Source organism: Oncorhynchus tshawytscha, linkage group LG31, assembly GCF_018296145.1.
Source record: "Oncorhynchus tshawytscha isolate Ot180627B linkage group LG31, Otsh_v2.0, whole genome shotgun sequence".
NCBI lineage: Eukaryota > Metazoa > Chordata > Actinopteri > Salmoniformes > Salmonidae > Oncorhynchus > Oncorhynchus tshawytscha.
In genome coordinates, this window is record NC_056459.1 from 24,972,718 (window position 1) to 25,000,118 (window position 27,401).

Here is a 27,401-nt window from a genome sequence, read left to right on the forward strand (position 1 = left end):
CCAATTTGTTTTATATAAATAGACAGAGTACCTATAAATATGTGTTGATAAATGCCAAATTCACTAATTAAAGACTGAATCGTGTTTCATTTAAATAGATAAATAAAAAGCTGGAGTTCCATAGTGACATGCAGCATGTTAATGTGTGGGATTTATGTTGAAAAGAGAGAAAGAGTCGCCTCGCTGTGCACAGTATGACAGACAACAGCAGGGGCTGTGTCGCTCCAGGCGCAACATGCCCCCCTCTTCCCGTTCCTCCCCCCACTCCCTCATCCTCCTTGCATCCATAGCCACTACCAACCAGCCCCTACCAACCCACCAACCAGCCCTTACCAACCCACCAACCAGCTCCTACCAACCCACCAACCAGCTCCTACCAACCCACCAACCAGCTCCTACCAACCCACCAACCAGCTCCTACCAACCCACCAACCAGCCCCTACCAACCCACCAACCAGACCCTACCAACCCATCCAAGCAGCCCCTGCCAACCCACCAACCAGCTCCTACCAACCCACCAACCAGCTCCTACCAACCCACCAACCAGCTCCTACCAACCCACTAACCAGCCCCTACCAACCCACCAACCAGCTCCTACCAACCCACCAACCAGCCCCTACCAACCCACCAACCAGCCCCTACCAACCCACCAACCAGCTCCTACCAACCCAGCAAACAGCTCCTACCAACCCACTAACCAGCCCCTACCAACCCACCCAAGCAGCCCCTACCAACCCGCTAACCAGCCCCTACCAACCAACCCCCAAACACCAGCCACTGGCCCCCAGCTGCAGGCCCAGACCTTGACTACAAGAACAGTGATGGGGTGGGAGTGGATAGAAAACTGGAACTTAAAGCCTCACATCCTCCGACTCTCTCCATCATCCCTCAACCACAACTCCCTCCACCACTCACTCTCTCCTCCAGTCCATCCAAATTGAAACCCTGCCAGGAAAGAGAGAAAGAGCAAGAAATCCCCCCCTCCTCCTTCCCTCTCCCTCCCCCTTCCCTCTCCCTCCCCCTTATACACTCAGGCATCTCTACTATTCCATCCATCCCTGATGCGACCCAGTCCCCTCCTCCTCCTCTGTCATTGTGCAGTACTGCTCTTCTCCTCTCCTTCAGACCCCCAGGGTCTTCTCCAGAGAATAACACAACGTCACAGCTACATTCTTGCTTCTATACCCCTCCAGAACACTACTGGAACGTCTGTACAATGTAGCTACCTATAGGCTACCTACTGCCCCTCTACTTTTGTCATGCAATTTGAAAATAAAAATGTGACTTGGAAACGGAGATAGAAAATTAAATGTTATCAGTATTATCAGAGATCTGTGTGTCCCTGTAAGAGTGTAGTCTGATGATATAGGGACCTGGTTGTTAGTCCCATCCACTCCTTTAGTCCAGTATCTCTTTAGTCCAGTATCTAAGTGAGAGTCCACTTTAGTCCAGTTCTGTCCGCTACAAATCCATGTGCTGGTAGCTCCCTCCAGGGCGGGGCAGGCTCCCGGGGCTCTGAGGGGCCCCTCCTCTCCTATCACGCGGTGGCTGTGGGGTCTCCAGACTCCGTGCCCGCAACCTGAAGGACCCAGCGCCCCCTCCCTCTCCACAGTGGGGCGTCCCGGGAGAGGTGAGGGGCGAGGGGAGCAGTAGCTCTGTTGAGGCGTCCGTGAGGGAGAAGGAGGGGGGGTAGGGGCGTGAAAGGGGGGAGGGGGCAGGGCCAGGGCACAGAGGGTAGACCAGGTGGAGGTTCTGTGGTCTGTGTGGAAAAGCGGTCAGGGCGGGATCCACGTGGAACATCCCAGGATGCCGCTGGACATGGCCAACAAGTGGAGAGGTGCAAGGAGAGGGGGTGGTGAGGGGGGTGTCTTCCCAGAGAGGTCCAGTCTGAGAGGGGGGAGGGTAGGACTGTGGGGGGGTGGCGTGGGATGTGGGCGCAGGGTGGGACAGGTACGTGGGGTGTCCAGGAACAAAGTGTGCAGGATAGAGGGGTTTGGGTCCGGAGATGAGGGACTCCATCAGGTGAGCCATACTCCTCATTACTTGGCCCAGCTCTGCCACCTCCTTCCCCAGAGAACTCACCTGGGAACAAACACAAAAACATATTTCAGTCAGCCATATTCATTTGGGCTCAGCAATATCAAATTATGCATTTTGGGTCAGCCATTTTAGCTCTACCGCTGAACACATTCCTTCTAATGGATTTAACACTGGTGGAGAATCCCTCCAGCCAATCCTTAAACTAGACAAAATATGTTCTATTATGTTGACAAGATAGTCAAGTGACAGCTCTAACAATGGAAAAACATGTCCTCAAAGACAGAAGACAATATCAGGTGGGACAAGTCTAGCCAATGAGAGGGCAGATATGTGTTTGAACAACAGGGCATAGAGATAGATAGAGAAATCATCTTTGTATCTCTGCCATTGTAGTGTCTGTGACAGCATGAGCAGCGTCATTGAGGCTATCTCCCATTTTAAGTAGTCAATTTTCTTCTTCTTCATTGGCTGATTGCTTCCAACTCATATGAATCACCACCCAGTTGACTACTTTAAAATGATGGAAGCACTCAATGGCAATGTCCATGCTAAAACGGATTGTATCCATGATGATGATGATTTCTCCTTCTCCCAAATCCAGTCAGCTGATATTCTGAAAGAGCTGCAAAATCTGGACCCCTACAAATCAGCCGGGCTAGACAATCTGGACCCTTTCTTTCTAAAATGATCTGCCGAAATTGTTGCCACCCCTATTACTAGCCTGTTCAACCTCTCTTTCGTGTCGTCTGAGATTCCCAAAGATTGGAAAGCAGCTGCAGTCATCCCGCTCTTCAAAGGGGGGGTCACTCTTGACCCATACTGCTACAGACCTATATCTATCCTACCCTGCCTTTCTAAGGTCTTCGAAAGCCAAGTCAACAAACAGATTACCGACCATTTCGAATCCCACCATACCTTCTCCGCTATGCAATCTGGTTTCAGAGCTGGTCATGGGTGCACCTCATCCACGCTCAAGGTCCTAAACGATATCTTAACCGCCATCGATAAGAAACAATACTGTGCAGCCATATTCATTGACCTGGCCAAGGCTTTCGACTCTGTCAATGACAACATCCTCATCGGCAGACTCGACAGCCTTGGTTTCTCAAATGATTGCCTCGCCTGGTTCACCAACAACTTCTCTGATAGAGTTCAGTGTGTCAAATCGGAAGGTCTGTTGTCCGGGCTTCTGGCAGTCTCTATGGGGGTGCCACAGGGTTCAATTCTTGGACCGACTCTCTTCTCTGTATACATCAATGATGTCGCTCTTGCTGCTGGTGAGTCTCTGATCAACCTCTATGCAGACGACACCATTCTGTATACTTCTGGCCCTTCTTTGGACACTGTGTTAACAACCCTCCAAGCAAGCTTCAATGCCATACAACTCTCCTTCCGTGGCCTCCAATTGCTCTTAAATTACAAGTAAAACTAAATGCATGCTTTTCAACCGATCACTGCCTGCACCTGCCCGCCTGTCCAACATCACTACTCTGGATGCCTCTGACTTAGAATATGTGGACAACTACAAATACCTAGGTGTCTGGTTAGACTGTAAACTCTCCTTCCAGACTCACATCAAACATCTCCAATCCAAAGTTAAATCTCGAATTGGCTTCCTATTTCGCAACAAAGCACCCTTCTCTCATGCTGCCAAACATACCCTTGTAAAACTGACCATCCTACCAATCCTCGACTTCGGCGATGTCATTTACAAAATAGCCTCCAAAACCCTACTCAATAAATTGGATGCAGTCTATCACAGTGCCATCCGTTTTGTCACCAAAGCCCCATATACTATCCACCACTGCGACCTGTACACTCTCGTTGGCTGGCCCTCACTTAATACTCCGTCGCCAAACCCACTGGCTCCAGGTCATCTACAAGACCCTGCTAGGTAAAGTCGCACCCTTATCTCAGCTGGTCACCATAGCAGCACCCACCTGTAGCACGCGCTCCAGCAGGTATATCTCTCTGGTCACCCCCAAAACCAATTCTTCATTTGGCCACCTCTCCTTCCAGTTCTCTGTTGCCAATGACTGGAACGAACTACAAAAATCTCTGAAACTGGAAACACTTATCTCCCTCACTAGCTTTAAGCACCAGCTGTCAGAGCAGCTCCCAGATTACTGCACCTGTACATAGCCCATCTATAATAAAGCCCAAACAACTACCTCTTCCCCTACTGTATTTATTTCTTTATTTTGCTCCTTTGCACCCCGTTATTTCTCTCTACTTTGTACATTCTTCCACTGCAAGTCAACCATTCAAGTGTTTTACTTGCTATATTGTATTTACTTCGCCACCATGGCCTTTTTTTGCCTTTACCTCCCTTATCTCACCTCACTTGCTCACGTTGTATATAGACTTCTTTTTCTACTGTATTATTGACTGTATGTTTGTTTTACTCCATGTGTAACTCTGTGTTGTTGTATGTGTCGAACTGCTTTGCTTTATCTTGGCCAGGTCGCAATTGTAAATGAGAACTTGTTCTCAACTTGCCTACCTGGCTCAATAAAGGTGAAATAAAATGAGTCCTCTATCTCTATGAAAACTCAGATTTGCCAAAATGCCAAGTGAGTCCACTTATATCGCTGCATTCGTAACAATCTAATCCTTATGACACTTCTATTAGATCAAATAAGCTTCTTTTAGCAAATAAGCAATACATGTTCTTGACCAAATTCAACACTCACATTGACCACTATACAACAATTCTTCACCTCATGGGCTTATTTTTGTTGACAGATTTTGGGTGGAGTAAAACCACTTGCTTCGCCTCTTCCTCTCTGAACTAGCCCAACACTTTGAAAGCCATGACAGGGAGTGTTAAAATGCACCAATCAGGATGTAGTCTTAATCTGCCAATTCCGAGGCAGCCATTATGGGTCTACCACCCTTAGTGAAACTGCCATTATTACATCAACCATTCCGGGTCATCAATATTAATTTGGTCATTTTCAGCCTGCCATTTTGGGTTGCTATTCTGGCCTAGCTTGATGATGCTGGTCTAATTGGTCATTAAAATGATGGCTTGGAGGTGATTAGTCCTATTCAGCCAGTAGTGGTCCTACAGAGAGATGGCACAGCAAGGGCACCCTGCCAGCATGCCAGCTGGCTCTGTCACTCAACGCATACATGGGTATTCATCACGCTAGGCAACCCATTAACACAACACAGATCAACACGCATGCAGGGATTGTGCTACGTAGAAATAAAACAGGAGACAAGTGAAGGTTTGGCACATACAATACGGAACTTGACACGTCAGGACCAGATAGTGAAAGTAAACACATCAACGCAGGTTCAGCCGAGGCAAACATCAATAACTGACTGATGACCATGACATACTGGCGCCAGACGGCACAAACTAACTTAGCCATATGGTATTTTCTGAGTGATTGATGACCTTTTCTATGGGTGGTATGTAGCCTAGTGGTAAGAGGGTTAGGCCAATAACTGAAAGCTTGAATCCCTAAACTGGCAAGGTGCACAATCTGTTGACGTGCCCTTGAGCGAGGTACTGAACCGACATTTTTTCCAGCATCGCCTTTCACAATAGCTGAATCTGGCTGTGACCCCACTCTCCGAGGGGAGAGTTAGGATATGCAAAGACGCATTTCCAGTTGAAATAGGACAAATATAAGCACCCACCAAAGTATTATAACTCGATAAAAACTCATTTTCAGGTGTAATTTAAGAGACAAATCTAGTACTCTCTCCTCATTCTAGTTCTCTCTCTCTGTTCTCACAAATTCTTTGTGTAAACGATGGGGTTGATAAAAATAGAAGCGGGACAGTCCAATCCGCTACGCCATCAACACAATTTCAGCCCTGTCACCTCAGAGAGAAAGAGGGGCGAGAGAGTGTGGGAGAGAGAAAGAGGGAGAAAGAGACAGAGACAGAGAGGTGAGGCAGAGTGGGGTCTTCATTAATCACTTAAATTCTGTTCAATATGGGGGAAATATTACATTCCCCAGAATGTATTCGTTGAACCCTCAAGCGGACACTGATGCCTTTAAAAAGAAATCAAACATGAAATGGTTGGTGGAAATACTGTATAATTGGCTGTTCTAAGCAATATGATTAAAAGAGTATATGAACATTGTTTCCAGAGAAAAGTTATATATTATTTGGTGTCTGGAAGTGTGACCTGTCAAGAGTCAATGAAACTCTCATGTTCTATGACTGAGTGGAATGTCTTTGAAATGCACTTAATTAAATTCTACTGGCTGTCACTCAAACTCAAATTCTACATTCTGTGGGGTGTGGCCAAATCAATTAGCATTTCAACCAAAGAGTTGAATGGGACTCAATTCCAAAATTCTGAATTTAGGCCATCCCTGATTCAAATTCAAGTTTTATTGTCACATGCACAAATACAGTGAAATGCTTAACTTGAAAGCTTTATCCAACAGTGCAGTAATCAATATCAACATAGTATTACTAATAAAATGTAAATAAATATACAGTATAATAAGGAAAACATTATATACAGGGCCAGTGCCAGTACCACATGTACAATGTGCAGGGATATTGCAGTAATTTGAGGTAGCGATGTACATGTAGGCGGGGGATTAGGAGAAAGTGACTAGTAACATAATAAATAATATAATAATAGTAAACAGTTTGACAGCAGCATAAGTGGTGGGTGTGTGTGAGGGTGTTAGTGTTAGCATTCATCAGACTTTGTGTTTCCCATTGTTCTATGTGTCATTACAGGTTGTTCTGAAATTCCCAGGAGTCTGTCATTGTTCCAGATCTCCTGGGTAGGTGTTGATTATGGTCTCAGGAACCAGGGGTCACATTTTGGCCTCCGCTCTTCAAAATGAATGTGTCATCTACACAACTCAGGAGCTCAAGTCTTTAGGGGTCGCTCGAAGGTCAGAGCTGAGAGTTCACAGGTCATTGGGCAGGTATGTAATATTGCCACAGTCGGATTTGTAGACAATTGAGGTCAGTAGCACAGCAGTAACACTGCAGATTCAGCAAGGAGCTTGTGAGGGTAGATTGAGGACCATTGCATCTGAATATTAGTTCATTATTCAACATTCATCAGATTGTTGACTCAATGTGACCAATTTATCTCCTCAGCTCTATCCTCATTAAAGGTTTTCTGGTGATTGTGATGGCCATCATTCTATATCATTGTATAATTTAGTATCACTGTTTATATGCTGAATGTTTTATCAGTCTGCTCTTACAATTTAAGCCGGAGTATAGTACCAAGGGACAATTAGGATTTAATTGAATTTTTTCTTACGATTGTTTAGACATGAAAATAATGCTCTGTAACATTCACTCTGCATCTACAAAAATCAACATCTGTACAAAATATATAATTATGGCCCAGTTCTCAAATGTCCATACACATACATACATACATACATACATACATACATACATACATACATACATACATACATACATACATACATACATACATACATAACATACATAACATACATACATACATACATACATACATACATACATACATACATACATACATACATACATACATACATACATACATACATATTATATTGTAGTAAACATATTATCACCCAAATGTCCATACTAAAATGGTTTGATTTGATTCTTCCCTCGAATCAAGTTAATAGGCCAGAGAATCGAGTCTTGAGGCACAGTTCAATCTAGCGAACGATAAAAAAATTGCATTTACACATATTTAGTCGTGGCACATGAGCTAGATGAAATAACATGAACTAAATAAGGAATAAGGTAATAACTGGTAAAATCACTTTTGGCTGCTCTTAGGAAGATTTAGTGTACCTCTATGTAATGTAACAAGTGATACAACATGTTTGGATCAACGTGCATGGTATTGATTTAATGTGAGACGAGGGTTATGGGTTAATCCCCAGCCCCTCCTGTCCCGTGGTGACCAGCGTAGACTGGCTCAAGTAAGGATTACAGTTACCACCGGGAACCACACTGAGAGACAACCTGTCAAACACTGTCCTCCCTGAGAGAGAGAGAGAGAGAGAGAGAGAGAGAGAGAGAGAGAGAGAGAGAGAGGCGAGAGAGAGAGAGAGAGTAAAAGGGAGGGAGGGAAAGAGGTATGGGGGTGGTGAGACAGTAAAAGGGAGGGAGGGAAAGAGGTATGAGGCAGAGACAGTAAAAGGGAGGAAGGGAAAGAGGTATGGGGTGGTGAGACAGAGAGATGGAGTGAGGGAAAGAGGTTCTGCCCACTCCTCATCCTCTTCGATCCTTCTCCCTTACCAATCTATAAATTCCCCAAATCTTTCCTCCTTTTTCCTCTCCTTCCCCTATCAGCCAAGGCCAGGTGATGGAGTGAGGCACCACAGGGGGAGACCCCCACTCTGCCAAGAGCCTAATGTCAATTTAGCCACCTGCCAATCAAAACCATGGGATACGCTAACATAGAGACTCTGTGTGAATGGAGGAAAGCTGCTTTTCTTTATTCCAGTGTTCTATTATGGAACATTACACAATTATGATTCCCTCAAAAGCACATTCTACAGCAGTATTTAAGTTCTACAGCCTGTGGAATAGCACATATCCCTTAGACGGTTAGTTGACTTCAGTCTTTCCTCAAATGTTACAATGTAAGCGGCCCTCCATAGAGGGTAAACCAGATTATGTCAGTTCCGGGTTCCACAAAAGGTTGAACACGTTCTAGAATGTTCCCTGTGACACCATTTGTCGAGTCCCAGTTCTGCTCCAATCTGTGTCCTCTGGAAGAGTTTGAAGAGATTCCTCTTCCTGTCTTTCTGTTCCTCGTTCTCTCGCTCCCTCATTCTCTCACTCCCTCCATCCATCTACCACCTGAGAAGGCCATATGTCTGTGGCTCACCTGACTAATGCTACCTCTTACACAAGCATGCACGCATACACGTACGCACAGATAGCATACTGTACCTCCTGGTCTAGGTGCCGTAATTGTCCCCAGGTCTCCTCAGCTTTAGCTGCTGACTCTGCTGTGCTGGTCTGGAGAATATCTGCAACACCATTTAGAAAGAGTCACAAAATAACCTAAACTGGTGAAGCAGTTACTATGTTACTTACAAGTCCCAATATCTTCATATACCTGGTATATAGTAGGTAATAATAACAGGGTTATGTCATTTTAAAGTTTACATTCTAGGTAAGGACTATGTAGTTATGTAATCATCATATAATACAGTTTATGATAATCAGTTCAATTTGCCTGATGACTTGACCACAACATGATCTGTAGTGGTTGTGGTGATGGTTGTGGTGGTGGTGATGGTTGTGATGGTGGTGGTGGTTGTGATGGTTGTGATGGTGGTGGTGGGTGGTGGTGGTGGTGGTGGTGGTGGTGGTGGTGGTGGTGATGGTTGTGGTGATGGTGATGGTGATGGTGATGGTGATGGTTGTGGTGGTGGGGGTTGTGGTTATGGTGATGGTTGTGGAGGTGGTGGTTGTGGTGATGGTTGTGGTGATAGTTGTGGTTGTGGTTGTGGTGGTGATGGTTGTGATTGTGGTGGTGGTGAGGGTTGTGATTGTGGTTGTGGTGATGGTTGTGATAATGGAGGTGATTGTGGTGATGGTTGTGGTGGTGGTGGTTGTGGTGATGGTTGAGGTGATAGTTGTGGTTGTGGTTGTGGTGGTGATGGTTGTGGTGATGGTTGTGGTGATGGTTGAGGTGATAGTTGTGGTTGTGGTTGTGGTGTTGATGGTGATGGTTGTGATTGTGGTGGTGGTGATGGTTGTGATTGTGGTTGTGGTGATGGTTGTGATTGTGGTGGTGGTGATGGTTGTGATTGTGGTGGTGGTGATGGTTGTGGTGATGGTTGTGATTGTGGTTGTGGTGATGGTTGTGATAATGGAGGTGATTGTGGTGATGGTTGTGGCAGTGATGGTTGTGGTGATGGTTGTGATAATGGAGGTGATTGTGGTGATGGTTGTGGCAGTGATGGTTGTGGTGGGATCCGCTAAATTACCAGCTAAAATATTGTAATCGGATTACAGATACTTTTGAAAAACTGATGGTGATGGTTGTGGTGGTGGTGGTTGTGGTTATGGTGATGGTTGTGGAGGTGGTGGTTGTGGTGATGGTTGTGGTGATAGTTGTGGTTGTGGTTGTGGTGGTGATGGTTGTGATTGTGGTGGTGGTGAGGGTTGTGATTGTGGTTGTGGTGATGGTTGTGATAATGGAGGTGATTGTGGTGATGGTTGTGGTGGTGGTGGTTGTGGTGATGGTTGAGGTGATAGTTGTGGTTGTGGTGGTGATGGTTGTGGTGATGGTTGAGGTGATAGTTGTGGTTGTGGTTGTGGTGTTGATGGTGATGGTTGTGATTGTGGTGGTGGTGATGGTTGTGATTGTGGTTGTGGTGATGGTTGTGATTGTGGTGGTGGTGATGGTTGTGATTGTGGTGGTGGTGATGGTTGTGGTGATGGTTGTGATTGTGGTTGTGGTGATGGTTGTGATAATGGAGGTGATTGTGGTGATGGTTGTGGCAGTGATGGTTGTGGTGATGGTTGTGATAATGGAGGTGATTGTGGTGATGGTTGTGGCAGTGATGGTTGTGGTGGGATCCGCTAAATTACCAGCTAAAATATTGTAATCGGATTACAGATACTTTTGAAAAACTAGGTGATTACTTCTAGGATTACTCATAAATCCAGAAAGGATGTTTGCACAAAAGTTATTTGACACCTTTCTGTTTTCTCAATGACAATCAAATCAACATTGAAAAAAGGCACAAGTTGAAGTTTGAGTCTGACCACAAATCAGAGACCACTATTGATGACACACCAAATACGTTTGATGGATCGCAGGAAAAGAGCAGGAATAGGCTTTTGTAGGCTACGGTCAAAGCTATGTCTTCCAATTGTGTGACTGCTGTCGGCAACCAAAAATGATCCAACTTGAATAAATGCTTGGAGATAAGGATGACAGCAGTGGTACATAACCTACGGGTGATACTGATATCACTTATTATTGATATCTAGGCTACATAGCGCATTGATGTGAATCACACTGCTGCTCTCTCATTTATTTGTGCCTTACGGATTGTGGTTATTGAGGATGGCTGTTCCCAAATGCATATGCTGTGTATTTTAACCCAATAATGGTTGAATTTAAGAAGTTTAAGCTGCCAGTAATTGTTTTTGCAACCAGGGATTGTCACGACTTCCACCGAAGGTAGTTCCTCTCCCTGATCGGGTGGCGCTCGTCGTCGCCGGCCTACTAGCCATCACCGATCCTTTTTTCCTTTTCTGTTTGTTTTGTCTTTGGTTCTTTCACACCTGGTTTCATTTGCCTTAATTTCTGTGTGTATATATTTACCCTGTTGCCTGCCTAGGTTTGTGCGGGATTGTTTTATTTTGTGATGTAGCTCGGTGAGGTTGTGCCCAATTTTTTATTTCACGCATTTAATAAGAGTGTGTTATTTAGGAGCTTTGTTTGTTCCTCCTTGCGTGAGTAATGGGTGTCTCTGTTGTCGATGGTGTTTGACTTTTGGATTGTGCCCTACCTGTGTTTGGTGGACTTACCTATTAAAAGTACACATCTCAGACATCTCTGCTCTCCTGTGCCCGACTCCTTCACCTACCTCCCAACGCAACATTGTCACAGGGATGTATTCATTACAGAAACCATTTACTGTTTAAGAACTAAGAAGAAGCAAACAGAGCAAAACGAGAGGTTCTATTGGAAAAATTCAGGTAGGTCCCTCCCCGTTACGTCCCGTTTGCTTCCATTTAAGAAATGTTTTGCAACAGAATCGGAGTAATAAATTGTCTGTTGTCAGTTCGTTTTGTTATGACCGGTCTTACCAGCGTTTTTCCCGTTTCTCCTGTTCTCAAATTTTGTTTTCTAGTCTTCCTGGGTGTTGACCTTTCTGCCTGTCCTGACCATGAGCCCGCCTGCAGCTCTGTCCCCGGTCGACTCTGCTTTGGATTACGAACCTCTGCCTACCCTATGCCTGCTATTTGTTATAATAAATATTCGGAGAATCGTACTATCCGCCTCCTGTGTCTGCATCTGTGTCATATCCTGAGTCCTGATAGTACAAACTGGCCATGACTGACCCAGCAGACTCGGGCCAGCTCTGCAACACTGTCTCCTCACAAGGAGCCACCATTGGAAGACATGATGAGTTACTACATAACCTTATGGAAGGATTCAACACCTTGGCGGAACACCATGACCATGCCATCAGTGCATTGTTGGAATAATTCTGCGGACTATCTATTAGGCAGCAAGCCACAACGGAAAACTCCCAGACTTTCCCCATCCTACCACGGCTTCCAGAGAACCCCTGCTTACATCCTCCGGAGCGCTACGCTGGGGATCCCGGGACCTGCCGGGCATTTCTCTCCCAGTGTCCCTCATTTTTGAGCTGCAGCCCTCTTCATTTCCATTGGACCGTTCAAAGATATCTTATCTTATAACGCTGAAATCCAGGAGGGCACTCGCCTGGGCTACGGCGGTGTGGGAGCAACAATTCACAGATTGCCTTAGGTTGGAGGATTTCGAGGTGGAAGTAAGGAAGGTGCTTGACTCTCCATTGTCAAGAAAAGAGGCGGCTCGGAAGCTACTTCAACCGCGTCAAGACTCCCCTAGTGTGGCAGACTACATGGTAGTCTCCGAGAGTGCCTGGAACCCGGAATCGCTGTTCAACACCTTCCTACATGGATTATCACTGGAAATTAAGGACGAGCTCGCAGCATGGGAGCTGCCCTTGGACCTTGACTGACTCATAGCGTTGACCATAAGGATCGATGGGTGACTACGGGAATACAGTAGGGAGAGGAGGTCTGACCCCGGGCACACGCATCCGTCCACGTTTTTCCTCATCCCCTGAAGAACCCCGGAAATCCCCGACACCTCCAGTCCGGAGAGAATCCACCCGAGTTCCCTCAGAAATCATTGAGGACTGTCGACTCGCCTTCTCCGGCGCCCATGCAACTGGGCAGGGCTAGATTGTCCCCTGAGGAACATTTATGCAGACTAAGCTCTAAAAGCTGTCTGCATTGTGGAACTTCAGGACATTACATAGCCACCTGTCCAATAAAACCCCCCAGCTCATCTGTAGGTACGAGTACACGGGTAGTCCATAGAGGGAGTCTCCCAGCTCCCATTACTCGTAATCCTCTCCATGCTATCCTGTTGTGGAAAGTATGAAAGTATAAATCTCTTCGGGTGCTCATGGACTCTGGGGCCGACGAGAGCTTTATGGACCCTACCCTGGTGTCAGAGCTGGGTATCTCCACACAACTCCTCTCTGTTCCAATGGACGCCAGAGCATTGGATGGACACTCTATTGGCAGGGTCACTCGCAGTATTATTCCTATCAACCTGTGAGTGTCAGAGAATCACAGTGAGTCCATGCGGTTCCTGCTCATTGAATCTCCTCATGCACCCATGGTTTTGGGATTGTTGTGGCTCCAGAGGCACAAACCAATGATTGACTGGGCAACGGCTTCTACCCTGGGTTGGAGCCCGTTCTGCCATGTACATTGCCTCAAGGCGGCGCAGCCCATCCCCTAGACGTCCTCCTGTGGGCTTGGGTAAAGCCTCGGATCTCTTCCGTTCCCGCAGAGCATCAGGACCTCCGGGAGGTTTTCACCAAGGCCGGCGCCACATCTCTTCCTCCACATCGACCTTATGACTTCACCATTGACCTCCTCCCTACCATTACATCACCTCCCGGGAGGCTTTATACCACGTCTGGTCCTGAGACCAAAACCATGGAAAGTTCATTCGTCCTTCTTCCTCCCCTGCGGGTGCAGGGTTCTTCTTTGTTCTTTCTTTAAAGCCTCTCCGGGGGCGACTCTATTCCTGAAGTTGGACCTTCGGAACACCTACCATCTGGTTCCGATACGGGAAGGACACAAATGGAAGTCAGCCTTTAACACAACTAGCGGGCACTACGAGTATCTGGTTATGCCATTCGGACTGACCAACACTCCCGCAGTGTTCCAGGCTCTGGTCAATGATGTGCTCCATGACATGTTGAACCGGTTCATGTTTGTCTACCTTGACGACATCCTTGTCTTTTCCTGTTCGCTTCAGGAGCATGTTCTCCATGTCTGACAAGTCCTCCAGTGCCTCCTGGAGAACCAGTTGTTTGTCAAGGTGGAGAAGTGTGAATTTCATTGCTCCACTATTTCCTTTCTGGGATCCATCATTGCTGCCGAGAACATTCAGATGGATCCGAACAAGGTGAGAGTGGTGGTGGTGGCCCCAATCCACATCCAGTGCAGCTGCAACGTTTCCTGAGATTTGCTCATTTCTACCCCCACTTCATCCGGGGCTACAGCACCCTGTCTTCCCCCATCTCTGCACTCACCTCACCCAAAGTTCTGTTTAAGTGGTCCCCAGCTGCTGACCGGGCGTTTTCAGATCTCAAGCATTGGCTCACGACAGCCTCCATCTTAATCCGGACCCATCCGGTCAGTTCGTGGTGGAGGTCGACACCTCAGACATTGGAGTGGGGGCCGTCCCGGCGTTCTGCCCAGGACCAAAATATATATCCCTGTACTTTCCTTTCCCATCGTCTTAAGAGGAATTATGACGGTTCAATTTCACCGTCCCCTACCACCCTGGGTCCAAGAATGTGAAGCGTGACGTCTTCTCTAGCTTGACGTCTTCTCTAGCTTGCATAGCACTGCTACTACACCGTCTAATAGATATGGGACTTTATCAAAATTGTATTTGTTTTCAAATTCTTTGTAGGTCTGTATAATCTGAGGGAAATATGTGACTCTAATATTGCCATACATTTGGCAGATTAGGAAGTGCAGCTCAGTTTCCACTTAATTTTGTGTGCAGTGTGCACATAGCCTGTCTTCTCTTGAGAGCCAGTTCTGCCTTCTGCAGCCATTCCCAACAGCAAGGTTATGATCACCGAGTCTGTATATATTCAAAGATTTCCTTAATTTTGTTTTTTTTTGTAAATTCTTTCCAATGTGTCAAATAATTGTATTTTTGTTTCCTAATGATTTGGTTGGGTCTAATCGTGTTGCCAGGTTTGGGAATTGCTTCCATTTAGGTGGTTGTAGAATTGAACGGCTCTTTCTGGATTTTGATAATTAGCACGTGTCAGCCTAATTCTGCTCTCTGTGCATTATTTGGTGTTTTACATTGTACACAGAGGATATTTTTTGCATGCAGTCTCAATTTGGTGTTTGTCCCATTTTGTGAATTCTTGGTTAGTGAGCGGACCCCAGACCTCACAACCATAAAGGGCAATGGGTTCTATAACTGATTCAAGTATTTTTTGCCAGATTCTAATTGGTATGTTGAATTTTATGTTACTTTTGATGGCATGGAAGGCCTTTCTTGCCTTGTCTCTCAGATCGTCCACAGCTATGTGGAAGTTACCTGTGGCACTGATGTTTAGGCAGAGGCATGTATCGTTTTTTGTGTGCTCTACGGCAACGGTGTCTTGGTGGAATTTGTATTAGTGGTCCTGGCATCTGGACCTTATTTGGAAAACCATTATTTTTGTCTTACTGAGATTTTCTGTCAGAGCCCAGGTCTGACAGAATCTGTGCAGAAGATCTAGGTGCTGCTGTAGGCCCTCGTTGGATGGGGAGAGAAGCACCAGATCATTAGCAAACAGTAGACATTTGACTTCAGATTCTAGAAGGGTGAGACTGGGTGCTGCAGACCATTCTAGTTTCCTCGCCAGTTCGTTGATTTATATGTTGAAGAGGGTGGGGCATCTCTGTCAAAGTGGACTGACTGTGAACACTTTAAGAGACTCTGGGTTGAGGTCAGTGATAAAGTAGTCTACAGTACTACTGCCAAGAGATGAGCTATAGGTGTAGCTTCCAGAGGAGTCCCCTCGAAGCCTACCATTGACTATGTACATACCCAGCGTCCGACAGAGCTGCAGGAGTTGTGACCCATTTTTGTTGGTGTCTAGGGGGGCATATGGGGGAGGGAATGCTATCACCTCCAGATAGGTGTTTGTCCCCCTGTGTGCTGAGGGTGTCAGGTTCTTGTCCAGTTCTGGCATTTAGGACACCACAGACCAGTACATGTCCCTGAGCCTGGAAATTGTTGATCTCCCCCTCTAGGATGGAGAAGCTGTCCTTGTTAAAGTATAGGGATTCTATTGGGGTGTACAGGTAGCACACAAGGACATTTTTCTCTGTTGAGATCATTTCCTTATTTATTTCTAGACAGATGTAAAATGTTCCTGTTTTGACTAATTTAAAAGAGTAGGTTAGGTCTGCTCTATAGCAAATTAGCATACCCCCTGAGTCGCTTTCATGATTCACACCTGGTAGTTTGGTGGATGGGGGGAGGGAGGTTTGTTGTGCTGGTCTGTTTCGTGGGCTTGTTCTGTCTGGATTGTGTGGACTAGCTCTCTCAGCTCCACCATGACTCTCTCCAGCTCTGTGAATTTATCCCTCTCAATGATGGAGGAGCAGTGCAGTTGTGGGACCCGGGTTTGTTCAGTGCTGGGGGGGGTGACTATCCTCGTCTGCAGGACAGTTTGAAGAGGTGTGATCAGACTCACTAAGGATGGGGAGTCATCAGAGAAAGAGAGAGAGAGAGAGAGAGAGAGAGAGAGAGAGATTAATCTGCCTTGCTCTCTCTTTGATCACTTAAAAGTCCTGCACCATTACTGTCCCAGACTTGTAGACGTTGACAGAGGTTATTTACATTTTTTCAATGTCTAGTATTCTGAGTTTCCACCCTGGGCCAATACCCTCTCTCTTGACATGGGGGCTGTGTACTCTTATAGCACTGTGCCATGCCAGGAGATGGTCTGTGTAGAAAATGAAGTTGCTTACGTTCCCCTCTTTGTAGCAGTCAGCAAATAGTGTCTATGGGTTGTCCTTGAGGAGCTTTTTTTGTACTTATTCCTTATAGTTTTTCTTTTATATCCATGGGGTACTGTATTGTAATGACCTCTAGACAGGGTGAAGCCATGGGGTTAGGCTCAATGGTTTTCACACCTCTCACTTCACATTTCAGTGTTAATTGAAGTTGCAGCCAGGTCAGTTTCTTTCCTTAGCAGCTTGGTAGTGTAGTAGCCTTATTTATTAAGCTTTAAAAAACTACATTATCTGGAGATTGTCTTCTACTTTTTGGCTTCAGAAGTAGGTTCGGTCTGAACATTACTCACTCAGTTTAGTGTTGAACTTAGTATCCTGTATAAGTCTGTGCGAAAAAATTATAGTTTACATTTATCCAACTCATCTGTCTCTCTGTGTCTGTGTCTGTGTCTGTGTCTGTGTCTGTGTCTGTGTCTGTGTCTGTGTCTGTGTCTGTGTCTGTGTCTGTGTCTGTGTCTGTGTCTGTGTCTGTGTCTGTGTCTGTGTCTCTCTCTCTCTCTCTCTCTCTCTCTCTCTCTCTCTCTCTCTCTCTCTCTCTCTCTCTCTCTCTCTCTCTCTCTCTCTCTCTCTCTCTCTCTCTCTCTCTCTCTCTCTCTCTCTCTCTCTCTCTCTGTCTCTCTCTCTCTCTCTCTGTCTCTCTCTCTCTCTCTCCCTCTCTCAATTCATTCAAAACTTAAACTATTGTCTTTTTCTCTCTTTGAGTCAAGAACTCACTGCATTTTATGCATTGCAATGCTAGCTAGTTGTACTGTAGCTTATGCTTTCAGTACTATATTCATTGTCTGATCCTTTGATTGGGAGGACAACACAGCTGCAAAATCAAAACTGGCTATATTGTAAAAATTATCTTTTTGGTCTTAATTTTAGGTTTGGGTTAGGCATTAGGGTTAACAGTGTGGTTAAGGTTAGGGTTCAAATGACTTTTTGCCAGCTATTAACCTATGCCTCTTAATGGAATTACTGATTTTGGGTAATCCAAAAGTTACGTTACTGATTACAATGTTGGACAGGTAACTGTGGTTGTGGTGATGGTTGTGGTGCTGGTTGTGGTTCTGGTTGTGGTCATAGTGTTGGTTGTGGTGGTGGTTGTTGTTGTGGTTTTGATTGTGGTGGTGGGGGTTGTGGTTGTCATTGTGGTTATGGTTGTGGGGACCTGTAAATGTGTCAGGTGCATTCCCTGGACCGCTGACTGGACAGGCTCGACTAGGAGAGGTACCTTCAGTATCCTCTGTACCGTCCACAACCCTGGGGAATGAGAGAGAGAGGGAGACAAAGAGAGAGGGAGAGCAGAGAGAAAGAGAGAGAGGTAGAGAAGAGAGAGAGAGAGAGAGAGAGAGAGAGAGAGAGAGAGAGAGAGAGAAAGAGAGAGAGAAAGAGAGAGAGAGAGAGAGAGAGAGAGAAAGAGAGCGAGAGAGAGAGAGAGAGAGAGAGAGAGAGAGAGAGAGAGAGAGAGAGAGAGAGAAGAGAGAAAGAGAAAGAGAAAGAGAGAGAGAGAGAGAGAGAGAGAAAGAGAGAGAGAGAAAGAGAGAGAGAAAGAAAGAGAGAGAGAGAGAGAGAGAGAGAAAGAGAAAGAGAAAGCGAAAGAGAAAGCGAAAGAGAAAGAGTGAAATAGCAAGAGAGAGAAGCGGAGGGAGAGGGAGAGAGGAAAATAGGGAGAGAGACGGGGAAGGGGAGGGAGAGAGAGTGACAGATTAGACATGTGGACTGATAGACAACTGACAAAAATAATTGACGAGTCAGTAGATTGCGCGATAGTATTAGCTGTTACCTAGGGCTGAGGTTGGAGGGGTCTAGCGTGGTGAGAGCTGTCTGGCGGATCTGGATCTTCTCCCTCAGTTTCCTAGTGCTCTGGTGTGTTACTTCTCTGCCACTGTGCAACTCTCTCTCCATCCCGACTCTACCCGATGGAGACTTCCCAGAAGACACCTCTCTAGTGTACAGGACGCTGTTGCGCACCAATTCCGGAGATACAGATGCCAACTCATCTTCCTCCTCCTCTTCCTCCTGGTTCTCAATGATGGATGGATAGGACTGGATCACTCGTCCGTTGCCTCTCCCCTCTGTCTGCAGAGAGCGAGGAGAGAAAGAAAGAGGATGTAGGGACAGAGAGCATTTGTTGTAAATTTAAACATCATTCCCTTAGCCTTCATTTAATTTCACAGACAGACAGGCAATATCACTTCTGTTTGCAGTCGCACAATAAACTAAATTTTGTGGACACCTAGTTATACTGATGAATCTGGGTGCTATGGAATTGAGAGAGTAGAAGATTGCTGTAACTATTTATTTTATTTATCCTTTATTTTACTAGGCAAGTCAGTTAAGAACAAATTCTTATTTACAATGAGGGCCTGCCCCGGCCAACCCTCCTCTAACCCGGACGACGCTGGGCCAATTGTGCGCCACCCTATAACTAAACGACAGTCTGGAACATACAACACCATTGAGACCAGTACAGGATTCCATTGTACTGTGTGTCAGCCAAACGTCCACCTCAGAGTAGAATGTTCTATTTCCATAACAACTAAAGTTCTCTCAGGGTTCTGTGCTGTCAAGGCTGACTCAAGCACCTGCTCAGGTAACTGGTAACTGTAACAGATTACATTTAGAAAGTAACCTACCCAACCCTGGCTGTGATGAACGGCGTGAACCTGACCCCAATGATTCTGATAACCTTTGAACACCCAATGAGTCAGATCTAGACTGCTAATCACATGCAATATGAGATGTTGATGGGGTAAAAAAAACATGGAATTTATAAGTAGAAAATAGCATGAAATGTCTTTTGATTGATGACCTATGTTCTCATTCTTAGTCAAAAGAAAATCACAGTTGAGGTTATTGAATCCAACTACTGAATGAGATTCAAAACGCTCATTGAAACAGCTGATGTCTAAATTATTACTGGCCCTGTGTACGCACATACACTCGCACACACACACTGCCCCCCTACACCCTCCTTCACACACTGCAGCCCCCCTACCCCTCTCTGTTTAATAACCTGATCTAATACTGTTCCCACATTTCTACTCCTAATTCCATCACTTCCTCTTGTGAATAATGAATGGTGCTCCGCTCTGCTGTGTAATTGAATGAGTCGCCAAAGTTTCCCCGGCAGTCCGTCAATCAAATCAGCTCTTAAATTCAAACTTCCCCCACCAATTAATATCCCTCCATCACCTCATCCCTCATTCCCCTCCTTCTTCTGCCTCCGAACCCTTCCTCCCATCTCTCCATCACCATAAAAACGAACTGCTGCCTTTATAAAGTCTCCGTTCAATCCTATTTTCTTTGTTTTAGGATAAGTGCAGTGATATGTGTTGTTTTACAGGGTAGCACGATAAGTGCAGTGATATGTGTTGTTTTACAGGGTAGCACGATAGGTGCAGTGATATGTGTTCTTTTACAGGGTAGCACGATAAGTGCAGTGATATGTGTTGTTTTACAGGGTAGCACGATAGGTGCAGTGATATGTGTTGTTTTACAGGGTAGCACGATAGATGCAGTGATATGTTGTTTTACAGGGTAGCACAATAGGTGCAGTGATATGTGTTGTTTTACAGGGTAGCACGATAGGTGCAGTGATATGTGTTGTTTTACAGGGTAGCACGATAGGTGCAGTGATATGTGTTGTTTTACAGGGTAGCACGATAGGTGCAGTGATATGTGTTGTTTTACAGGGTAGCACGATAGGTGCAGTGATATGTGTTGTTTTACAGGGTAGCACGATAGGTGCAGTGATATGTGTTGTTTTACAGGGTAGCGCGATAGATGCAGTGATATGTTGTTTTACAGGGTAGCACAATAGGTGCAGTGATATGTTGTTTTTACAGGGTAGAAAGATAGGTGCAGTGATATGTGTTGTTTTACAGGGTAGCACGATAGCTGCAGTGATATGTGTTGTTTTACAGGGTAGCACGATAGGTGCAGTGATATGTGTTGTTTTACAGGGTAGCACGATAGGTGCAGTGATACGTGTTGTTTTACAGGGTAGCACGATAGCTGCAGTGATATGTGTTGTTTTACAGGGTAGCACGATAGGTGCAGTGATATGTGTTGTTTTACAGGGTAGCACGATATGTGCAGTGATGTGTGTTGTTTTACAGGGTCAGCCAAAGTAGCACAATAGGTGCAGTGATATGTGTTGTTTTACAGGGTAGCACGATAGGTGCAGTGATATGTGTTGTTTTACAGGGTAGCACGATAGGTGCAATGATATGTGTTGTTTTACAGGGTAGTACGATAGGTGCAGTGATATGTGTTGTTTTACAGGGTAGCACGATAGGTGCAGTGATACGTATTGTTTTACAGGGTAGCACGATAGGTGCAGTGATGTGTGTTGTTTTACAGGGTCAGCCAAAGTAGCACAATAGGTGCAGTGATATGTGTTGTTTTACAGGGTAGCACGATAGGTGCAGTGATATGTGTTCTTTTACAGGGTAGCACGATAAGTGCAGTGAAATGTGTTGTTTTACAGGGTAGCACGATAGGTTCAGTGATATGTGTTGTTTTACAGGGTAGGACGATAGGTGCAGTGATATGTGTTGTTTTACAGGGTAGCACGATAGGTGCAGTGATGTGTTGTTTTACAGGGTCAGCCAAATTAGCACAATAGGTGCAGTGAAATGTGTTGTTTTACAGGGTCAGCTATAGTAGTACGATAAGTGCAGTGAAATGTGTTGTTTTACAGGGTCAGCCATAGTAGTAGGGCACCCCAGGAACAAGCTAGGGGTTTTGTGCTTTCTTCAAGGGCACAGACGGGTTTTTCACCTCGTCGGCTCTAACCACTAGGCTACCTGCTGCCCCCAGTGTCTGCTGAGCCAGTACCTGTGTGTCCAATGGTTTGGTGGACAATCTGGATATGACCTGTAAAAAGATGGAAGAGAAAAGGGAGTGAATTCAACATGTCTATATTGTTAGCACAGCCCAACCCAGATGTTATCCTTCCTCTCAGAAACTGTCAGTGGTGGAAAAAATAACCAATTGTTATGCTTGAGTAAAAGTAAAGGATAGGGAAAGGGGGATACCTAGTCAGTTGTACAACTGAATGCATTCAACTGAAACCCAACCCCTCTGAATCAGAGAAGTGCGGGGGGCTGTCATAATTGACATCCACGTCTTCGGAGCCCGGGGAACAGTTGCCCAGGGGAAGAACGACAGATTTTTACCTTGTCAGCTCAGGGATTCCATCCAGCAATCTTTCGGTTACTGGCCCAACACTCTAAGATACCTTAATAGAAAATGACTCAAGTAAAAGTGAAAGTCACCCAGTAAAATACTACTCGAGTAAAAGTCTAAAAGTATTTGGTTTTAAATATACTAGTATCAAAAGTACATGTAATTACTAAAATATACTTAAGTTTCAAACATAAAAAGTATGAGTAAATTGAAATTCCTTATATGAAACAAACCAGGCAGCACAATTTTCCCTGAGCGAATCCCTGAGCTGACAAGGTAAAAATGGATCGTTCTGCCCCTGAACAAGGCAGTTAACCCACTGTTCCTAGACCAGTTAACCCACTGTTCCTAGACCAGTTAACCCACTGTTCCTAGACCAGTTAACCCACTGTTCCTAGGCCATCATTGAAAATAAGAACTTGTTCTTAACTGACTTGCCTGGTTAAATAAAGATAAGATAAAAAAAATGTTTTACAAACAAAGCAATTGTGTTTAGTGAGTCTGCCAGATTAGACGCATTAGGGATGACCAGGGATGTTCTTTTGATAAGTATGCGAATTTGACCATTTTCTGTCCTGCTATGCATTTAAAATGTAAGAAGTACTTTTGGGTGTCAGGGAAAATGTATGGAGTAAAAAGTATATTATTTTGTTTTGGAATTTAGTGAAGTAAAAGTTGTAAAAAAAAAGTAATAGTGAAGTAAAGTACAGATACCCCCAAAAAACGATTTAAGTAGTACTTTAACGTATTTTTACTTAAGCACTTTACACCACTGAAAACTGTGTATGACATAATGTTGTCACAGGAAATCTCTTCTGAGATAACCCCTCTTCTAACCTTCCCCAAAGTCTCTGTCCTTATCTTGGCCTGCCGCTCTCAATACTTTAGTGTCACATGTCGCCCTGCAGCAGTGTCTGAGGGTGTGTGTGAGTGTTGGTTCTTCTATCCTTGTGGGGACCTAAAATCTCCAAAAGTCCAACCAAGGGTAGTAAAACAAGGAGAATTTGACAAGGCTATTTTAAGCTTCGGGGTTAGGTTTACAATTAGGGTTAGGGGTACAATTAGGGTTAGGGTAAGGGGTTAGTAGTTAAGTTTAGGGTTAGGATTTAGGTTTAGGGTTAGGGTTAGGGTAAGGGTAAGGGTAAGGGTTAGGGTTAGGGGTTAGTGGTCAAGTTTAGGGTTAGGTTTTAGGGTTAGGGTTAGGGTTAGGGTTAGGGTAAGGGTAAAGGTAAGGGTAAGGTTTAGGTAAAGTAGGATATTGAATGGAAATGAATTTGAGGTCCCCACGAGGATAGAATAAAATAATGTGTGTGTGTGTGTGTGTGTGTGTGTGTGTGTGTGTGTGTGTGTGTGTGTGTGTGTGTGTGTGTGTGTGTGTGTGTGTGTGTGTGTGTGTGCGTGCGTGCGTGTTTGAGAGTGAGACAGTGTTATTTGGGCAGCAGGAGGAGACACACCTGACTGTAATTACAGCGGCAGCCCAGGCTGTTTCTGCACTTCATCTTCTCTCTCTCTGGCTCTCTCTATATCCTCACTCACTCTCTCTATATATATATCCTCACTCTACCTCTCTTCACTCTCTCTGGCTCTCTCTCTGTGCTCACACTACCTCGATTCTTACTGTGAAATGAAACAATGTTTAATAGTAGTGACAACAGGACTAGAGTAAAAATATTGCTAAGTGGTATTAATTTGCCATTAAATATAATAAAATATAATATACCAGTAAACATGACTTATGTGGTACTAGTGTTATGGCAGTACTGTTGTCACTGATAGTAATACTGTGTGTGTGTGTGTGTGTGTGTGTGTGTGTGTGTGTGTGTGTGTGTGTGTGTGTGTGTGCCTTGTGCGCATGTGCACAGAGAAAAAAGAGAAATAATAGAAAAATAATAGCACAAGGAATAAATACACAATGAGTAAGGATAACTTGGTTATATACATAGGGGACCAGTAGCGAGTCGATGTGCAGGGGTATGAGGTAACTGGGTTACATATTTGCACACAGGTAGGGATAAAATGACTAGTCAACATGATAGATAATGAACAGTAGCATCAGCGTATGTGATGAGTCAAAAGAGTCCGTGCAAAATGGGTCAATGCAGAAGGTCCGGGTAGCTATTTGTTAACAATTTAACTAACTATTTAGCAGTCTTATGGCTTGGGTGTAGAAGCTGTTTAGGGTCCGGTTGGTTCCAGACTTAGTACATTAGTACTGCTTGCCATTTGGTAGCAGAGAGAACAATCTGTGACTTGGGTGACTTTGCCAATTCTCAGGGCCTTCCTCTGACACCGGCTGGTATAGAGGTCCTGGATGGCGGGGAGCTCGGCACTTGTGATGTACTGGGCCGTACACACTACCCTCTGAAGCGCCTTGCGGTCGGATGCCAAGCAGATGCCATACCGAGCGGTGATGCAGCAAGTCAAGATGCTCTCAATGGTGCAGCTATAGAATGTTTTGAGGATCTGAGGGCCCATGCTGAATCTTTTCATCATCCTGAGGGGGAAGAGGCATTGTCATGCCCTCTTCACGGCAGTGTTGCTGTGTGTGGACCATGATAATTCCTTAGCGATGTGGACACTGAGGAACTTGAAGCTCTCGACCAATAGAGGGTATTTAGCTCATCTGGTAGGCTCACATCACTGGGCAGCCCGCGACTGGGTTTCCCTTGTAATCCGTGATAGTTTACAAGCCCTGCCACATCCGACAAGCGTGTAGTAGGATTCGATCTTGGTCCTGTATTGACATTTAGCCTGTTTCATAGTTCGTCGGCGGGCGTAGCTGGATTTCTTATAAGCATCCGGATTAGTGTCCCACTCCTTGAAAGCCGCAGCTCTAGCGTTTAGCTCAGAATGAATGTTGCCTGTAATCCATGGCTTCTGGTTGGGATATGTACTTGCGGTAACTGTGGGGGCGATGTCGTCAATGCACTTAATAATGATGCTGGTGACTGATGTGGTGAACTCCTCAATGCCATCGGGTGAATCGCGAAACATATTCCAGTCAGTGCTAGTGAACCAGTCCTGTAGTTTAGCATCCACTTCATCGGACCACTTCCGTATTGAGCGCGTCCCTGGTACTTCCTGTTTGAGTTTTTGCTTGTAAGCAGGAATCAGGAGGAAAGAGTTATTGTCAGATTTGCCAAAGGGAGGGCAAGGGAGAGCTTTGTATGCGTCTCTGTATGTGGAGTAAGGGTGATGAAGAGTTTTCCCCCTCTACTTGCACAGGTGACATGCTGGTAGAAATGAGTTAAAACGCATTTCAGTTTTCCTGCAGTAAAGTCACTGGCCACTAGGTGCGCCGCCTCCGGATGAGCATTTTCTTGTTTACCTATGGCCCTATACAGCTTGTTGAGCATGGTCTTACTATGTGTGTGTGTGCGTGCCTGATTCCATGTGTAACTGTGTGGGTGTTTTGCGTCACTCACATGGCACTCGTGTCCCTCCCTCAGGTTGTATGTGAGGTCCAGATGGATGTCTTGGACAAAGCGGCTGGTGTACTCTGGGTAGAGGTCCAGTACCTCATACAGACCACTCAGGTTGATACACTGCAGGTCACAGTAGGTTAGGGCCTTCACATCTGCGTTGGTCTTTATCACCCGGTCATCTATAGACATGTTGGCCCCGATCAGGTCACCCTTACCTGGGAGGGAGAGGGAGTGGTGGAGGTTTCAGAGATGGGCAGTATTTCTGTTACGTGTTTGAAATATGTATTTAATTTACTTCAATTACTATTTTGTGGCCCCTTTTCACCCTGCATTGGTATCAGAAGTCTGATAGCCCTATGGTGCGATAAGAGTGTTTGCTAACTGAACTTAATACATTACAAGACCAAAAGTATGTGTTAGATAGATAGCAGTGGTGTAAAGTACTTAAGTAAAAATAATTCAAAGTACTTTGGGTATCTGTACTATACTTTACTGTTTATATTATTGCAACATTACTTTTACTTCACTACATTCCGAAATAAAATGTAATTTTTACTCCATATATTGTCCTTGACACTCAAAATGTACTCGTTATATTTTGACAATTCACACACTTATCAAGAGAACATCCCTGGTCATCCCTACTGCATCTGATCTGGCAGACTCACTAAACATAAATGCTTAACTTGTAAATTATGTCTGAGTGTCGGAGTGTGCCCCTGGCTATCCGTCAATAAAAAATAAAATAAAATAGTTTGCTTAATATAAGGAAAATAATGAATTTTAAATTATTTATAGTTTTACTTTTGATACTTAAATATATTTTTTAAACATAATACTTTTAGACTTTTACTCAAGTAGTATTTTACTGGGTGACATTTACTTTTGAGTCATTTTCTATTAAGGTATCTTTACATTTACTCAAGTATGACAATTTAGTACTTTTTCCACCACTGATAGATAGTTAGTTAGTTCGATAGTTGGTTAGTTCGATAGATAATTAGATAGATAGTTGGTTAGTTCGATAGATAATTAGATAGATAATTGGTTAGTTCGATAGATAATTAGATAGATAGTTGGTTAGTTCGATAGATAATTAGATAGATAATTGGTTAGTTCGATAGATAATTAGATAGATAGTTGGTTAGTTCGATAGATAATTAGATAGATAATTGGTTAGTTCGATAGATAATTAGATAGATAATTGGTTAGTTCGATAGATAATTAGATAGATAATTGGTTAGTTCGATAGATAATTAGATAGATAGTTGGTTAGCTCGATAGTTGGTCAGTTCGATAGATAATTAGATAGATAGTTGGTTAGTTCGATAGTAAGTTACATAGGTAGTTGGTTAGTTCGATAGTTGGTTAGTTGGTTAGTTCGAAAGTTGGTTAGTTCGATAGTTGGTTAGTTCAATAGATAGTTGGATATTTGGTTGGTTCGACAGTTGGATAGTTGGTTGATTAGTTCGATAGTTGGTTATTTCGATAGATAGTTGGTTGGTTAGTTCGACAGTTGGTTGGTTAGTTTGACGGTTGGTTCCGTTTGACAGTTGGTTAGATCGACAGTTGGTTTGTTCAATAGTTGGTTAGTTAGTTCAATAGTTAGTTGGTTAGTTCGACAGTTAGTTGGTTAGTTCGATAGTTAGTTGGTTAGCTCAACAGTTGGTTGGTTAGTTTGATAGATAGTTGGTTGGTTGGTTCGACAGTTGGTTGGTTAGTTTGACAGTTAGTTGGTTAGTTTGACAGTTGGTTGGTTAGTTTGACAGTTGGTTGGTTAGTTTGACAGTTGGTTAGATGGACAGTTGGTTAGCTCAATAGTTGGTTAGTTAGTTCAATAGTTAGTTGGTTAGTTCGACAGTTAGTTGGTTAGTTCGATAGTTGGTTATTTCAATAGATAGTTGGTTGGTTGGTTGGTTAGTTCAACAGTTGGTTGGTTAGTTTGACAGT

General features: G+C 44.5%; 1 protein-coding gene across 1 annotated transcript in view; it reads right to left on the reverse strand.

The window, feature by feature from the left end:
- Nucleotides 1-1,461: 1,461 nt before the first annotated feature.
- LOC112229219 (potassium voltage-gated channel subfamily H member 8-like) overlaps nt 1,462-27,401 on the reverse strand; it is a 115,608-nt gene continuing 89,668 nt past the window's right edge. Inside the window, exons 11-17 of the mRNA XM_042309837.1 lie at nt 25,452-25,666; nt 21,676-21,714; nt 18,617-18,912; nt 18,039-18,093; nt 16,287-16,490; nt 14,033-14,107; nt 1,462-2,082 (exon numbers count right to left, since the gene is read on the reverse strand). Of these exons, the coding sequence (XP_042165771.1) occupies nt 1,462-2,082; nt 14,033-14,107; nt 16,287-16,490; nt 18,039-18,093; nt 18,617-18,912; nt 21,676-21,714; nt 25,452-25,666 (1,505 nt within the window). The remainder of the gene's footprint in view (nt 2,083-14,032; nt 14,108-16,286; nt 16,491-18,038; nt 18,094-18,616; nt 18,913-21,675; nt 21,715-25,451; nt 25,667-27,401) is intronic.